The following is an 18,630-nucleotide window of genomic DNA, read 5'->3' on the forward strand; positions in this document are numbered from 1 at the left end:
ACCTCTGACCTAACGCTAACACTCCCCACTAAACCATATCCCTAAGCTCTACATCTAAACGTCTTTTAAAGACCTCCAGGGATGGTGACTCCACCACTTCCCTGGACAGGCTGTTCCAGTGTCTAACAACCCTTTCAGTAAAGAAGTTCTTCCTAACATCTAACCTAAAACTCCCCCTGGTGAAGGGGAGTTTTCCTTTGACAAGGAAGTCAACGTTACCACTTCTGAGAGTGAGCTTGCAAAACTCTGTTCCCAGCTATTACTTATTTCTAATGGCAAGCAAGTTGTTGGCTTTGTTTTGTTTTGTTTTGTTTTGTTTTTCATCCAGATACAGAATCGTTTATGTTGGAAAAGACCTCTAAGATTAAAATGTTCCAACCATTAACCTAGCACTGCCAAGTCTACCTCTGAAGCGTGTCCCCAAGCACCACGTTGCATACCATTTTGAATACCTCCAGGGACTGTGACTCATGTACTTCCCTGGGCAGCCTGGTGATCACTGGTGACCAGCCTCCAACTGGATTTCAGTCCATTCACTACAGTTTTTTGGGCCCGGCCACCCAGCCAGATTTTCACCCAGCGAAGTGTAGGCCCATCCAAACCATGAGCAATCAGTTTCTCCAGAAGAATGCTGTGGGAAACTGTGTCAAAAGCCTCTCTGAAGTCAAGGAAGACAACATTCACAGTCTTTCCCTCATCCACTGTGTGGGCCACCTTGTCGTAGAAGGAGATCGGATTTGTCAAGCAGAGTGTGGCTTTTGTGAACCCGTGCTGTCTGGGACTGATCACCGGGTTATCCTGTAGGTGCTACGTGATGGCACTCAATCTGCTTCATGAGCTTCCCCTGCACCAAGGTCAGACTGACAGGCCTGTAGTTCCCTGGTTCCACCTTCTAGCCCTTCTTGTATGTGGGGGTCATGTTTGCTAGCCACCAGTTGACTGGGACCTCCCTGATAGCCAGGACTGCTGATAAATGATGGAAAGTGGCTAGGATCTCACTTCCACCAGCTCCTTCATTACCCTTGGTTGGATCCTATCTGGCTTTATAGATTTGTGTACCTCTAAGTGGTGTAGCAAGTCACTAATCATTTCCTCTTGGTTTATGAGGGCTTCATTCTGCTCCCCATCCCTATCTACCGGTTCAGGGCAGGGTATCCAGAGAGAGCTAGTCTTGCTACTAAAGACTGAGGCAAGGAAGGCATTAAGTACCTCAGCCTGTTCTTCATCTCTTGTCACTGTGCTTACCCCCACATTCAATAAAGAATGGAGATTCTCCTTAGTCCTCCTTTTCTTGTTTATATATTTCATACAGTTCACAGATTGTTCAAGACAGTCTTGTTCTAAGTACCACATAGATAATCTCTCATCTCTAATCTGCCCAGAAGCGATATAAGTTCTGTTCTTAAAAATGGCGACACAGCCCCCAGTGGTGACGCTATAGTCGCTAGCTGGGTAGGTGGGGAAAAAGCAGCTCTGTTCTAACAGAGGATTGCCTTCCAGATATAACAAACCTCCTTTGCCAAGGAATTCTTGCTTTTCTTTTAAATTTAAGACCTTGACTTGCTAAGAACTCTCTCTATGCCAAAGGAAGGAAGAAAACACACTGGCAAACTGTAGATGTAAGCAGGCCTCAAGATCTAAATTCACAGAGTGTTGTTCTTAAAAGAATTCTGCTTTCTCCTTGTTGATTTCAAATAGCAATTGATAGTTTTACAAAAATTAGAAATTTCTCCAAATGTTGTGGCCAGGAACGTTACCCACTAGACAAACTGAATTTCCATAATAACAATAATGATAGGATAGTGGCCAGGTGTCTGTGTAAGATCACTGTGATCAGTGCCCCCAGCTACCTGTTCTTAACCTCTTTCACCTGCTGCTGGTGCCTTAAAGCAGCCAGCCACCAGCTGATGTGCCATTAAATCAATGAATGTATAGTTTGTGACTCCATGAAGGGGCCTTTCTTTGAGGAAATATGCTTGAGCATCAGTCAGTAATTAAATTCTTTTTTTTCTTTAGTTATTTTAAAACAGAAATGCCCGTCTTGTGCTTTCACTCTTAAAATAAAGAATGCTATAATGAGCGCAGGTCTTGCTTATTTTATTTCCTTCACCTGCTCCACCCAGCACAGTCATTTGCCAAGCAGAACAGCATCAATTAAGACAAATACAGGATAGGTTTTCTTACTTAGAACAAAACCAAAAAACCCTCTCCTCTAACTAGAGGAAAAAATAAGTAGCCTAAAGGAGCATGGTACAGTCAGCTGAGATACCACCAGGGTCTTGGGTATTTAAACAAAACTTCAGAATCACCTTGAAACAATTGTTGGATACAGAGCTGATTTTTTACACGTACTGTAGGCTGCTTTTAAATATATATGTAATAGTATATTCTGAGTGATATACCGTGCTTCTGCAAAGGCACATCCAACTCAGAAGATACAATAGTTACTGAAAGCAGCATATAGCATCTTTTTTGCACCATAGTACATGTGACAGTACTATGTAGGAGTTTACTGCACTATAGCAGTGGCAGTAAACTGGCAGTTCAGTAGTTGCTGTGCAAAAATCTTGCTATCTGACATATCCTGGGCATGAAACAGACTACAAACTCTATGCTAATTCTAATTTGAGACTTAGGTTATAGACAGAATAGCAGCTATAGCCTTGGGTTAATGTGAGTGTGAGACACAAGAAGACGAAAGGGGTATTTCAGCCTTAAATTTATGCTTCACTTGGTGCTCTACAGTGTTTGAGAGCTGGGTGTGGAAGGCTGTCCTGGCAGTAGCACTGCTTCAGTCTCCATGAGGTATGGGTGCGCTGACAGCTGGTTAGCTACTGCACTTTCATCAGAGAGGTGGAAATGAAGGAGGAAGTGTGCAGTACCTCTCAGAGGTACTGGCTCCACAGGGGAGCTCCTTCATTAGAGCCAACACAATGCCATGAGGCCAAAAGGATTTGGAGATCACTGCTGTGCTGTAAAGTTCAGTGACTGTTTTCATGCTCCCACCACGAATGCGACGGACATACACAGCTTTCATTGCACACATTACTTACATGAATGTATCCGTGTGGTGGTTTTACTCGGGTGGGCAGCCAAGCTCCACCACAACCGCTCTCTTACTCCCCCTCCTCAAAGGGAAAGAGGGGGAAAATATGATGAAAAGGGCTCAGGGGTTGAGATAAGGACAGGGAGAGCGCTCAACAGTTATCGTGGCGGGCAAAACAGACTCAGAGTAGGGAGATCAGAGAAATTTATTGCCTATTACTAACAAGCTAGAGCAGTGAGAAACTAAAAACACAAACTAAAACACCTTACCCTCCCATTCACCCTCTTCTGCCTCCTTCCCCCCAGCAGCGCAGGGGAATGGGAAATTGGGGCTGCGGTCAGTCCCTGGCGCTTCATCTCTGCCGCTCCTTCACGGTCACTCTCTGCACCTGCTCCACAGGGGGGTTCCAGTTCCCTCAGCTGCTCCTCACAGGCCTTGTGCTCCAGGCCCTTCACCAGCTTTGTAGCCCTTCTCTCCTTGTGCTCCAGGCCCTCGATGTCCTTGTCTTCTTGTAGCAAAGGGCCCAAAGCTGAACGCAGCACTTGAGGTGTGGCCTCACCACAACAGAGCACAGAGGGACAGACAATCACCTCCCTGGTCCTGCTGGCTGCACTATTCCTGGTACAAGCCAGGATGTTGTTGGCCTTCTTGGCCATCTGGGCACACTGCTGGCTCATGTCCAGGTGAGCATCAGCCAGCACCCCCAGATCCTTTTCCTCTGCACAGCTTTCCAGACACTCTCCCCAGGCCTGTAGCACTGCATGGGACTGTTGTGGCCAAAGTGCAGGACCCGACACTGAGCCATGTTGAACCTCATCCCCTTGGCCTCCACCCATCCAGTCCAGGTCCCTCTGCAGGGCCTTCCTGCCCTCCGGCAGATCAACACTTCCCCCCAGCTTGGTGCTTGCAAACATACTGAGGGAAGCCACCCCTGCAGCCCTCCACTACTAAAACCTTGCCATGTAAACCCACTACAATCCGTGACCATTCTGACACTAGACAATCTGTAATGGTTCCAAGTGGTTAGATAGAAAACTGTTGGAAAAAAGAGGTTTACTCAATTTAGCTATGCTGATCCTATTAAATAAGTAGGCCAAGTTCACCTTCTAATAATTTACAGCTTTATTAAACTTCTTTTGTGGAGAAAATACATAGACTTACTACTAAAACTATGTGAGTAATAGAGCCTATCTATTGAACTACCGTGCACGTTAAAATTAATGTTTCAAGCACACCTCTTGAGAGGCAAACTAACACTTTCTTTTTCTTGCATCAGGCTGACTTTGATGAGGCTGCAGAAGAAGTAAAAAAATTAAAAACAAGACCAACAGATGAAGAACTGAAGGAACTGTATGGATTCTACAAACAGGCTACAGTTGGAGATATTAATATTGGTATTCCTGTTACTATATATAACAGCAAATTTACACCCATACCTTGCAATCAAGCAAATGTTATATAAACCTGCATGATAATCAATAAAGGTATGCATTTATTTTGGCAGAGTGCCCAGGAATGCTAGATTTGAAAGGCAAAGCCAAATGGGAGGCATGGAACCTGAAAAAAGGTGTTAAAGCAATTAAATTTACCACACGTAATCACTTAAATAGAACTGCAAATACAAGCCAATAATTACTCCTACTTTCCTTTGCAGGTATATCAAAGGAGGATGCCATGAATGCTTATATTTCTAAAGCAAAAGCAATGGTAGAAAAATATGGGATTTAGAATACTCAGAGTAATTCCCACTACTAACTCACTCTTCAGTAGCTAATGAACTAACTCTGCTGAGAAAAATAACTGTAGTAGTCTGACAGTAAAATCTTTTAAGTGTGAACCATTGCACGGTAAAGGGTGTTTACACATATACTGTATTTTTGGACTACATCTTATTCTAAATAAATTTGAACCTATTAAATAGATATTTCTTTAAGAATTGTGGATTTTTGTGAATGTTAAATTACATTCAGCATTTTTACAGAAGCATACAGAGAAGCTCTAAAAGTAAAACAACAACTGTCTTTTTTAGCAAATGATGTTATTGAATACAGTGAAGGGTTTGTGCATGTGTGAGATGAAAAGAAGGAAAAGATGAAAAGTTTTTACTTTTAAGACATGAAGACAATGTTTATTTTTGTAACAGAACAACTTCTTTTAAATGATTACAATAAAAATGTTCTGGAGGAACAGTTACTTTTAGGCATAACTGAATGCAATTTAACAGAAAGAATGACTTAATTATTAAGTTCTGTGGAGTTATCTTACCCCTTCTATTATTAAAATGGAGGGAAATACTCATATGTCAGAATTTTCTATACATTTAGTTATGTATTTTATCAAGAAAGTTTCATTAGAAGGCTCCAGTAGATAAAAGTGATTTCCAGGAAGACTGTGAACGGAAGTATCTCCACTGGTTACTGCAAGCCAGGCTGAAAAAGATTTAAAATATAAAAGAAATGTAAACTATTGTGGTCATTTTACATAAGTATTTCAAATTTATTATTTAATTATTTTAAATCACATATCAACTGTTTTTCTCCGCATTTCTGTATATTTCTGTTTCATTTAAGAAGGTGGTAAAAGATTCAGAAGAACTCCATTCATTTAATGATTTGTTATATCAAGAAAATGCCTAAGTATAAGAGGAAAGCCATTTAAGTAAAGTACCTTCTGAACCATGTTCTTTTTCATCAGACCCGTTAAAGCAGGTGACATCACAAGACAAGTATTTCTTTCTTATATCACGCCAACTGTGAACACAAAAATGTTATACAATTTTCCATAGGATACCTATGTTTGGGTTTTGCCTCCACATATAAAAAAGCTTTTTCTTTCTACCCAAAAACACAACAGAAAATTTATAACATAACAGACATACTATAGATTAAATTGCACAGAACATCAGGAAAAGGACTTTCTGTATCTGTAAGAGTCTTAGCTCCTTACCTTACTGCACTTATGTCTCAAGTTTTCAAGAAAATATGACCTAGCAGTTAGGAAAAAAAAAAGAAATTCAACCTGCATTAAAAATTCTCACTGATAAACAATTATGTTGTCTGCTTATATCCAAGTTCTGATGTTTCAAACCCTTAGCAATGTCAGGTTGCAAGGGCCAAAATGGGTCCTTCTCTTTGCCAGGATGAGAAACCTTAACCACTCAGCTACATAAGCTGTTGTATAAGATCCACTGGAGACAGAAGTGGTATGAACACTAAAATATAAATAGAAAAACACATAAAGGAGGAAACTATGTTTACTGTTTATTTATTTATTTATTTTATATAACTAATCTAATTCAAAATCTAGAACAAATTTCAGAGACAGAAAAAAGAAAACCTGAAGTGACCAGACATAAGTACAGCTTTAAAATATAAATGTAATTCAAAATTATAAAACTTACGGATATGTGTGAAGAACTTTCTGATCTTCTTTTAAAATACATAACAAATGTTTGTTGATTTGTTCATTTTCCAGAAACTCAGGAGGAGTTCCTCCTAACATGTCTAAATATTCAAGCATGCAACTATCTTCTATTTCACGGAATTTGGTCATCAGAAAAAAATATTCACTCTGTCAGACAAAACGATTGGGTGACATATAAAATATACACCATATTAAATAATACTGAATAACACACCCTAACATACACCACATTAAATGGTATTTTCACTAATAATTGCTTTAGTAAAAAAAGTATGAAGATTCTCTATTACCAATACACAATGGCTGATTAGCTTAACATTTGCAGGTATAGGGTAGGGTTAGTAGACTGGTTTTTAACTGATTATAACTGAGACAAACACTGTTTTGAGACTTCCAGACACATTTAATGTGTTTTTGTCCAAAGTTTGAATCTCACTATTGAAAGAAAATTAATAAAACATATAATAGAAAGAAAAACCTTGCAGTAGAGACAATGCCAACTAATGTAGGACTGGAGAGACCCACAGATTAGGGAAATTTTCAGGAATCATAATGTCTTCCATGAAGTACTAGCTCAATGAACAACATTGGTAAGAAACACCATGAACAGAAGAATGGAAAGAGCAAATGATGACTGAGGACAAGAGGGCTAGGAAAAAGCCAGCTCATTTGTTTTACTGAGAAAGACTAACAGAATCACCAGAAACTCAGAAGCAGAGGGAACTGAGAACAGATTACAAAGGCAACAGAGAATGAGGAGGGAAAGAAATACCTGGTCAAATGTACCGAGGGCTGGTGCAGGAGATTTATAAAATGCTAGACTAAGACAGTTGTTTCATATGTTACAGAGCAGGAAGTGTCACTTTATGTTTTGTTTTCATTGCTTTTTTAAGCCAAAGACCAGAGTAAATAATAGCATTCAGAAAAAATAGCATTAGCTCAAGGAGACTATTCTCCCTAGGCTAAGGATAGCCACAGTAAATACTCTGCAATGTGAAATTCACAAGTGTTTTACTCATGCCATCTAATACACTGTTTTTTGTTTTGTTGTTGTTGTTAATGAATTTATAACTTACATGTAGGCCATATGCCCCTGAGAAAAACAGATGGACCGGCTCTAGTCCATACTCCTCTTTCAAGTGTACTGCAACTGCATAACTAACATAAGATCCAAAACTGCAGCAAAAAGAGAAGTTAAAACAACATAATAAAAATTAAGTAAAAACTGGAAAGCGTGAATATAATTTAAATTTTAGTGCTAACTGGCTACCTTGAGCATTTATTGAAACTGTAACTCTAGTGGATTTTATGGTTCTATATAAATGACATATAGTGATTTAGCTAACTCACACAAAGTACCTTCCAACACAGACTAATTTTACAAATGAGACCTTTTTTGCCCCCATTTGTTCTAGTAGTTTCCTGAATCCCAGCAAGGACAGTTATTTTGAATACTTGGGACTAAGTGATCTTCAAAATCTACACATTTGTTCACCCTATATGCTCACTTTAGAGTAAGCACTGACACAAATATTACCAATAAACAATTATAATTTATCAGTGTAAAAATAAATCACAGCACTGCCATTTTTAGAAGACATTGTGCCTGAAGTAATCAAAATATAAATAACCAGAGTCTTTGAGATTAGCAGCATGGTTTAGCATGGCTTGACAAAAGACCTTTGCAGAAGTGTATCTGCCTAGGGTTTTTGCAAACAAAGACAAGTCACTATCTACTCCTACAGTTCCTTCACCAGGGTATCTAAAACGTATACATCTTTACCTGTGACCAAAAAATGCAAATGGTTTTTCTTGCAGATCTTTTAACAAAGTACTTGTAATTTCATTAACTACTTCTGCCATGTCTTCTGGAAAAGGCTCCTTATCACGACATTCTCTTCCAGCAAGCCTTATAACAGACACTACAGAAGAGATGGAGGAAGGGAGGGAAAAGAATTACAGTCATTTCAAGAAAAAACAGTAACATCATTTTTACTAAATTTTCTAATCTATTCTGCAGAGTATACAGATTATTTAAATTAATCCTTTTTGTAGTTGATACAGTGTATTTGCTATTGCTACTGCTATATTTTAATCCTGTGATTAAAGACAGATCAGGTTTCGTTCCTTAACTGAAAAGTGTTGCCTCTCCCACTGATCAAATTTATAAATGCCTTAAGTCAGAAATCCACTTAAAATGATAACAAGGTCATGATCTCAGCTGAGGTTTTGAAAATTTTATTGCTGTAGGCATTGATAAAAATAACGATTTCAATAAAACCAACTCTGAGGGTTGTGTAAAAAATATCATTTTCAGGGCAACATTAGAATGTTAACAAACTGTATTAGGATCATACAGTTCCCATTTTCCTCTTTGAAGGCTCTTCAGTGCTGCACACAGTAAAATGCAGAATTGTATAAACTGATGGGATTTAATAGCTATACAAAAGGGCATATCTTATCTTTTTACACCCCTTTCAAAATTAGGAGTTTTTCCTCTCAGAGTTTAGAGAAAATAAGTAACCAATAGATCAGTAAAAATGGTGATTTTCTGAAATTTCCTTGACATTGAACACACTGCTAAACTAGCATGGACATAACAGGTGAAACGTATTTTACAAGAGACAGAATAAGCCACCACATAATACCACAGACAGTAGTACAAAAATGTTCATGTCTTTTTTACTTTATTTCAGCACAATTAAAGCATCTGAAGGAGCGTGCTGCTCCCTGACTTTATTCCTCTGGCTCTGCAGTCATTCCTAGGCTATCTTCTTAGTAATGTTGTTAGAAGTATTTCTATCCACACAAAAATGCTTGATAAACTGAATTTCATTCTGTGCAGCCTCTCAACATTAAAAAACAATTCTTATGACTTCACTGTTCTTACATAAGGATATAAGGCACTGCTGATGTGTTTGGAATACGCAGTAGCATATTTTTACTGCATTGCCCTTTCTTGAATCAAACCAGCAGTTTCCAAGGCAGACAAGCATACTATAGTCCTGTGAAATTTATCTCTGAGGATGTCGCTTTTTAACTTAATTAAATATACTTTGATCCAAAGTGGTACAGAAGCTTAGTACACCCAGCATCCCAATGGAAATGTGGAATCCTAGTAGACTTCCTTTCTGAATATAATATCCACTGGAGAAAGACTGCACAGCTGTCAAGAGCATTATATTCTGCAACTGTGTATTTCAGAGACCCCAGCTTTCTTAAAGTCTTTAACTACACAAATGACCAACCTTCAATTGTGCTGCTGAAGAGTTCGCACCATCGATCAAAGAAAGAACATTTACCTCCAGACCAGGGAAAGCAAATCAGCCTACAGAGAGCATTTGGCCTTTTGTGTGGACGGGAGATCAACTTATTCATTCCTAGGAGAAAAACAAACAAACAAAACAAACAAAACAACAACAACAACAAACAAAACAAGAAAACATCATATTACTCTAGAACAAGACTCTTCAGGTACAGGAAAATTAAAATGAATGAAGTAAGATTTAAAACAATGGGTTAATATTTTCTGTCATTAGAACTGCTTGTGCTATGGCAATAGACAAACAGTTATGAGATAATCTTCATGCGACTGTGGAAACCAGGTTCTGCTTTTATAAATGGTGATGGAATAGCATTGGGCAACATCTTTTGCAATATTTTCTTCTATTTGAGTCACTGACGACAAAGAACAAGCAGCAAAAGATATCAATCTGGGTTTTCAAGGTGACCCTTTAAAAACACGGGCTTTAAGAGCATACCCAAACAGAAGAGGTAGAAAACATAAAGACCACCTGGTTCGGTATTCTGTCTCTGACAGCAGTAAAAATGGATGTCCAGGGAATAGCTGGATGCAGTTTCTTCATATATGGGAAACATCTATGAATTTCTCTTCCATGCATTTATCCACTCTCCCCTTAGGTGTGGTTAACATCCACAACATCCTCTTGCAATGATCTACTACTACCCTCTGCATGCGTAAGGAGCTACTTTTCTGTATTGAACAGGACTCCTACAACTGAGTTTGATGCCCTCAGAGTAGTAAAGAAAGTGAATGGTGCATCTCTCAGCATTTGCTTCTAAGTATATTTGAGATCTTCTGTCATGTTCCAGTTCTTTTGTCAGTTATTTTTCTTGAATGAAAAGGCTTGGTTTACTTGGGTTTTCTTCGTATGGCAGTGCTTCCATACTCATGACCATGGTCCTTACCCTTCTCTGGCGTCTGATTTTGTTGTATCCTTTTTGAGATGGTGTAGGTACCAGAACCACGTTCAGTTTTATCACAGCAGCTTTAGTGCTTTTGTTGCCTGACAGACAGAAGTGACAGCTGAAGCAAGGCTTATAACTACTTCTCCCTTCATACTGAGAAGAAAAATAGCATCAAATATGCCAACTGCATTGTCATTAGCACCAGACGCTGTCTTCACTATCAGAAAAGGGATTCTCAACCTTTCCTTTCCTTTCCTTTCCTTTCCTTTCCTTTCCTTTCCTTTCCTTTCCTTTCCTTTCCTTTCCTTTCCTTTCCTTTCCTTTCCTTTCCTTTCCTTTCCTTTCCTTTCCTTTCCTTTCCTTTCCTTTCCTTTCCTTTCCTTTCCTTTCCTTTCCTTTCCTTTCCTTTCCTTTCCTTTCCTTTCCTTCATTGCTGATTAGATTTGCTGACATGAGCACTCAGGTGACAACCTACTACTTACCATGTACCAGGCTGTGTTCTGTCAAAAAAACACCACAAACAACACAAAAACCTAGTAAAAGTAAATTACTTGGAAGCAATAGAGAAATAGAATAATAAAAAAACCCTGCAACCATTAAAATAAAATCACGTGTTCCTGTGAAAAAGACTGGAGAACTAGTATTTACTAGATAAAAATAAGCAGAAAAAATAACAAAATACATTTCAAAGGTGCTGAAAATCCTTGCAGGTATTATTTCTCCCTGTGAACATAGTTCAGTATATGCAAGGGCAGATTATTCATAAATACACGTACATATCTACATGCAGCCCTTTCTACCTGCACAAAAAGTGTGAGAAATGCAACTGGATCAGAATAGGTAGCAATTCATACCCATCTTAATGCAACCAACAGAGAAGAAAATCTACTGTGATGTTGCTGTGGCTGAAGTTTTCTTAAATCTCAGGTGTGTTTAAACTGGGAAGTGTGTCAGCATCTGTTAAGAATCACATCAAAGGAACTGCAAGAAAAGCAAGATGAACAAACTTGGAGCAAAAGTCAATAGGCAAAAGCCTGTGAGCTTTGAAATTAGTGAGGGATGGTGGAACCAGCACTGCGGAAGATGTAATTCCTTGGGTAGGTTCATTTAGTGTGAGGACCATTACTCCCAGTTACACAGTCACTTTTTCCACAAAAAGACACACACTCAAACATTTTGGAAACTTTTTAACTTGATGGAAAATTAAGAAAAATCTCAAACTGATTCTAAAGATGACACAAAAATTTCAGGCATGAGAAAGAAGCACATTTTGTCAAAGTCCTTAAGCTATTTAAAGATATATCGCCAGTCACTGAGAGCCTTTCACACTTGCCACTCATGCAGATTTTATCACCATCCAGCTTACTTTAGATGCAAAATACCTGAATAATTACGAAGGACACAAGTGCCAGGAAACGACAGCCTAAAGGTTGATCCACTTGTCAGTGCTGCGTAACAAGAAGCAAGACCCAGAACTGTTACGTCTTAGCAGATACAGGGCAAAGCCCGTCTTGCAAGTGAGGAAGGGATATGCACCCGGGTGGCACAGGTGCTTGCTTTAAGTATTTTTTCAGGTTTAAGGGGAGGAGTCTAGGTACCAGAAAAAAGGCAGGGACTGAAATACACGAGTCCCCAAAGGAGACTGGAGCACCACGTGTTAGGTGTGACGTAAAGCAATTGCAGAAGGGTGCTCCGCGTCAACCCCAGTGCTGTAAGCAGCACATGTCAGCATACCAGTGACAGCACAGAAGCTGGAGAAGTTTTAAGAGCGGAGGCCCAAAGCCTAACTGAAGAAAAAGCCTTTATAAAGGAAAGAAGAAAACCCAGCCATTTAGAAGAACCCTGTTCGGAATAACAGCACTCACACCACTGCTGGACAGTTTTGTAGGGGGCTGAAAATGTAAATGTAGAAGACCAGTGCCTGATTTCAATAAAGCACTGCATTTGTTCAATAGGCCAGTTAAAATTTCTGCAGTCTTGAAAGAAGTGGCACATGAACAACACGTCATGGTCACCATGTGATGACTTCGTATCATCTAGTACATTGTGCTGCTGGGGATCAGATGCTATCAGCAACCTAAAAAACCCCACAAACAACTGCATTTGTAGTACTAGCGATGTATGTAATGGTACATATGTACCAGTATGTACTGGTTGTTTTTGCTTGCCTTCTAAATTTCTTTTCTTGGTACCAAAGAATTAGTTTTTTGTTGTTGTTGTTGTTGTTTTTCAAATGAAAATTAATGTTTTTACAAATTAAGCAGTTTCAAGAGATGTCAGTCACAACCAGAATTATTTTTCCCATTTCCAGGGATGAAGATAAAAGAGGGCTTTACAGAACAAAATTTGCCAACTCAGTACCAGTCCAGAAGTTCCTTCTCCTTAAGGATTTCTTAGCTGCTGCTTTATGGCAATTTTCAGTCTCTTTGGACCACAGTAGTAAAACAAGTGGACCTAATAGTAACTCAGGAAGATTATAGGTGGGTAAAGCACTTACAAGATGACCATTAAGTGTGACTCTACCAGAAATGGCAATGCAAGCAAGAGTAATTTTTTATGCAGTTTTGCAATTTTTTATAACTCTGGAAACCAATCAATGTAATCTGTGTCTAAGAATAAGAACACTGCTGGGGCAGTTGCAATTCACTAATAGTAATTTAATGTGACCCATTTTGAAAAGTAAAGTGAACACATACAGGTCTCTGAAGAAACAAAGAAGCATTGTTTCTCAGTTGAAGAACTGTCATGTATGTTGCTTATTAAATGCTGGTTATTAATATTGCCCAATGTGAAATACATTGTATAACATACACTGTGAACTATTTCATTTGCTTTCTCAACTGTCAACCATCATTTGCCAATTATTATTTTTTTTAATATATAATTTATTACTTTAACAAATCTTTACTGTTTTTAGCACCTTTACTGCAACTATACATCACTTCCTTGTCACTCTGTTTCAAAGGATAAACTTAAATATTTCTCTTTTAAAAGTATACCTGGAGAGACGTGCAGTTAAGCAGTTGTCATTCTAGCTGAAGGAGAGCCATAGGAAGCCTCCTCTCCAGGAGTCTTGAGACAGACTTTTATTTCTTAATGAAATAAAAAGTATCATGCACCTCAACTTGTTTTTACTCTTAAGAATGGCCTCTGAGAATTATATAGAATAAAATATGAGTCTTGTGGATGAAATGTGGAGTGAAAAGTAAAATTTGCAGAATGGAAGACTTTAGAGATGCATTGGTAGGATCTCCTGGGGAGACTGGGACAGATGAATGCCGCCAGAGTACTAAATACTCTCACTCAAACTTCTGCTTATACCACCGGATCAGGTACAAGACATAGCTAGTAGAGAGCTTATGAGAGAGAACATACTATTTTCTACAAATGCACAAGAAAATGACAATGGGGGAATAGAGAACTTCCAAGCCTAAAGTTGAAGTTTACAGCAGCAGCAGCAGCAGGAGATTGCATGAGAAAGACAATCAACTGCCACGAATCCAGCAACTCCTAAAAGCATTGAAGACAATATTTTAGGATGGACAGAAAGTAACTGAAACAGAAGAAACCTATAAACAACTATGCCAGGCATCTGCTGAGCTCTGAGGGAGTTCAACTGGACCCTGAAAAACTGAGGGCAATTAAAGAAATGTCAAGGCCTAAGTGAATGAACTAAGTGATTGACAGAGATAACCGAAGTGTGAAAAGGGCAGACCTGATCTGAATACATAAAAAAGTAAGGCATTAGGCTAATGTACAGTAAACATATAAAGCAACTAAAGTTACAGGGAGAGGCTTGCAACAGATGCCCAGGAGTAGTACCATACAAAGTCTCTGCTAAGATACCCCTTCCAGACATAAAAAGCTGAGCTCTTATAGAAAATGAAGAGACTGAACACCCCAGAAGGTAGCAATTCCACCAGTGCATGGAGTAAATACGCAATCTCATCACAAATCGTTAGGAAATGTCACGGGGAGACCGTTCTGGCCAAACGAAATAGTGAAGAGATTGGGATTTAGTTCACCAAAAAAAAAAGGATTAAATTGATTTATAATAGTTTGTATTTATCATAGCCTAAGGACAGACATGCAGCATGTGGTTTATCAAGGAAAAATGACAGATGAAAAACTGATATCCCATGATAATTTGTTGATGGGGGAGAAAAGATACATAATTAGCAATATCTATAATCGGGACAACAAATATGCGTTTGGCAAGGAAAGCACCAACCAGGACTGGATGCCAACTACCAAATGAATGCAAAACCAGGACAAAAGCAAGTCCTTGCATAGACAGAAGTAAAACAAACCAAATGTATTTGAAGACCACACAGGATGAGAGGAAGAGCCATAACATTAGTGCAGCCTCAATTCACCCTGAACCTTTTGCTTCAGTAGTTCAGCAACTCTGGCACAACAAATAAAGTGGAAGTACAGCAATTTCAATGGGAATTGGAAGCAGAAGTATGACGTGGAAGAGGAAAGTTAAAATAATAACAATAATAATAATAATAATAATAATAAATAAAAATCTGTGTGCGTGACTTGAATACTAGCTGTAATGACTTAAGAAAATGAATTCTGTCCTAATGTCAGCATATAGTGCATGAACAACCACACAACAAATAAAAAATAAATATTGACTGGGCAGCATAGCAATTGCCACCTGCAGCTGGCTGCCAGTAGAGTTAACTAAGCACACCTTTCTTGGTTGCTGGGCTAAGCTCAGTTAGATAGCGACAGCTTACAAGTATCTCATCTTCCTTCCTTCAGGCACTGCTGTTGCACTATCCACCCACAAGTAGGATCACAGAATCACAGAATCACAGAATTTCTAGGTTGGAAGAGACCTCAAGATCACTGAGTCCAACCTCTGACCTAACGCTAACAGTCCTCCACTAAACCATATCCCTAAGCTCTACATCTAAACGTCTTTTGAAGACTTCCAGGGATGGTGACTCCACCACTTCCCTGGGCAGCCTGTTCCAGTGCCTCACAACCCTTTCAGTAAAGAAGTTCTTCCTAAGATCCAACCTAAAACACCCCTGGCGCAACTTAAGCCCATTCCCCCTCATCCTGTCACCAGGCACGTGGGAGAATAGACCAACCCCCACCTCGCTACAGCCTCCTTTAAGGTATCTGTAAAGAGCGATAAGGTCACCCCTGAGCCTCCTTTTCTCCAGGCTGAACAAGCCCAGCTCCCTCAGCCGCTCCTTGTAGGCCTTGTTCTCCAGGCCCCTCACCAGCTTTGTCGCCCTTCTCTGGATCCACTCAAGCACCGCAATGTCTTTCTTGTAGCGAGGGGCCCAAAACTGAACACAGTACTCGAGGTGCGGCCTCACCAGAGCCAAGTACAGGGGGACGATCACCTCCCTGGCCCTGCTGGTCACACTGTTTCTTATGCAAGCCAGGATGCTGTTGGTCTTCTTGGCCACCTGAGCACACTGCTGGCTCATATTCAGTCGACTAATGGATGCATGAGAGCAAATACGCTGAGGGGCTTCCAATAAGAACGTTGGATATTTTTCGATACCTTTCTCTTTGTAAAAGTGCTGTTCATTCATTCAGGTGTTACCTTTATCACCAGCTGCTGGTAGTTGTTAGTGCTCCATAGCACCACCTACAGCTTTCCCAGCATCACAAGTAGGCCTCATCATCCCACTTAATTTCCAACTCTGATATCCCTAGATCAACCGTATGGGACGAAAGGATAATTTGGTTAAAAAAAATATTTACCCAAACATTTACCCAAAAGAACAGCTCATGCTGTAGGCATGAATTCACAGATGGATAGATGTGACAAGAAGGCCATAAAGCAGACTGTGACCCCTCACGTCATCTTTGGCCTATATTTTATATTTTCCAGGGAAGATGGATAGACACCCCCTTCTTAAAAAGGCAAGAATTCAGGGATTGTAAAGTTCACTGATGTCCATGAATTGCTCATACAGACTCCTCCCTGCTCATGCATGTACCAAAGCAGGCCTCAAACTGTGACCAGCTCAACTCATTGACACAAGCAGAAATACGCTAATAAAGTATGGAAACAAAGATGAGATTCCTGTCAAAAAGTCAGTAATGGGGTGAGATTTATCAGAGACAGGATTAACTACAGTTTGATGACAACACTATTATAACACTATTCTAAATGGAAATTGCCTTTGCTTCAAAGTTCTTATTTATTAAAACATTTTACATCTCTGTATGAATGAAGGCAAAGGAGTCTGTATTTCCTCCTTCTGTAGAGCTGGGACTCAGCTACAACTTTGTTTTGGTGAACAGCAGATAATCTACAGAAAAAAACAACTGGAGTGGGTACCAAGGCCTGGCACACAGGCCAGAGGGACCTCCAGCTGCCTATCACCATAGTTAGGATGCTTATGAAGTAGTAAAGCAGGTCCTGCTGCAACAGTGGCCACAAGTCAAGTCTAACTGATGCAAAACCTGTAGGATAAGCAAGGATAAGGAACAGTGGAACTGAGGTTTAGGGAGTAACCTAGGGAAAAGACAGGTTTTCCCTCAGTTTTATTTGCTCCTGGTAACAATGACAGAGGTAATCCTGCCCTTCACAGCTTCCCAGAGCATAGTTGTCTACCCTGATCTTTCTGTCAACACTAACAACCACATAGCCTAGTAGTAAGAGCAGTTCATCAGGCTGAAAACTAACACTTGCCTTGCAGTTTAGTTTTCAGCTAAATTAGTCAGCTGATTCCACACAGTTTCACCATTGTCCTGTTGATACAAGGAAAGGGACAAGGATTTGTGACATTTTTTGCAAGCTTTGTTCCATTTAAAACAGCTGGAAAGATGCATGTTGTGATTACATATACAATCCCAAAGTTTGGATATAAAAGATACGTATGTGCTAACCTAATGGAGCAATTTGCCCTTAAGTATTATTTAACAACTCCTACTTAACCAGAACAAAACAAATCAAAACAAACAAAACAATAAGAACGAAAGTGCAGAGTCTGTCTTACAGGTCTGCAAGACACCTTCAGCTGATTTCACTGTAATTCAGAAAAAAGTAAAAATGACACATGTAAGAACTATTGCATGAGCAGATGATCTCCCTGTGCAAACATTCAGCTGAAACTGAATTTAAGTGAAATCTAGGCATGTCTGCTTAGGGAAATGTCTTTTTTGCAAGGTAGGAATTCTATAAAAAAAATAATGGGTTAGTTCTAAATTGTCTTTATCTTTCACCCAGATCTTTTACCTAAGATCTAATTTTGACTCTATTACACTGAAGATAGATAAGGATACATAAGAATTCCTCTGCATAATCAAGATTTTCCTGGATTGTAAAGTTTCATGAAACAAACAAACAAACAAACAAACTTTTATTAGCTATAAATTTTAAGTTAGCTACATGATATGATCAATTAATGGTAGACAAAATCTTCTTGAGAGCATTTACAGTCAAAAGAATAATTCTTTGTTATCTATTGTCAAAGAAATTGCTCAATGGGAGAAAAAAACATCTGCATTTTGTTTTAAGAAAATATTCCCTGGGGGAATGTATATTCTTTTACTCTCTTTACATTTAGAATATACTGAAAATAAAATTCAATAAAAAATATCAATAGTTGTATAAAAGACTTAAAGGGCAGTCTGATAAATCAAAGAATAATTTAGGTTGAAAGAGACCTCTAAAGATCATATAGTCCAAACTCCCAGACAAAAGAGGGCCATCTTTGAAGTCTGATTTAACTTTAAAGTTAGGTCAGGTTGCTCGGGCCATGTCTAGTTGACTTCTGGATATCTCTAAGTCTTCACAACCTCCCTGGGTAACCTTGTTCCAGTGTTTCATGCTCACAGTGAAGATACTTCTTTCCCTCTAATCCCCTGCTGCAGCTCATGTCTTCTGTTTGTCCTTTTGCAGAGTACACCCAAGTAGAGCCTGCCTCTGCCCTCTTCATACCTTTCCATTAGGTAGGTGAAGGTATTAA

The 18,630-nt window shown here is 39.2% G+C and overlaps 1 protein-coding gene across 1 annotated transcript; it reads right to left on the reverse strand.

Annotated features, from left to right (window-relative positions):
- Window positions 1-5,341: 5,341 nt before the first annotated feature.
- Window positions 5,342-12,121, reverse strand: OLAH (oleoyl-ACP hydrolase; the record flags this gene model as incomplete). The annotated part of the gene is made up of 7 exons (XM_082754373.1): window positions 12,061-12,121; window positions 9,772-9,849; window positions 8,253-8,391; window positions 7,546-7,645; window positions 6,447-6,616; window positions 5,714-5,796; window positions 5,342-5,475 (listed from the first exon to the last, which is right to left on the reverse strand). Exons 2-7 carry the CDS (start codon window positions 9,845-9,847, stop codon window positions 5,342-5,344), a joined length of 702 nt encoding a protein of 233 aa, XP_082610499.1. The 5' UTR covers window positions 9,848-9,849; window positions 12,061-12,121.
- Between the last annotated feature and the right edge of the window lie 6,509 nt (window positions 12,122-18,630).

Source organism: Aythya marila, assembly GCF_965140915.1.
Source record: "Aythya marila genome assembly, chromosome: 2".
Lineage (NCBI taxonomy): Eukaryota > Metazoa > Chordata > Aves > Anseriformes > Anatidae > Aythya > Aythya marila.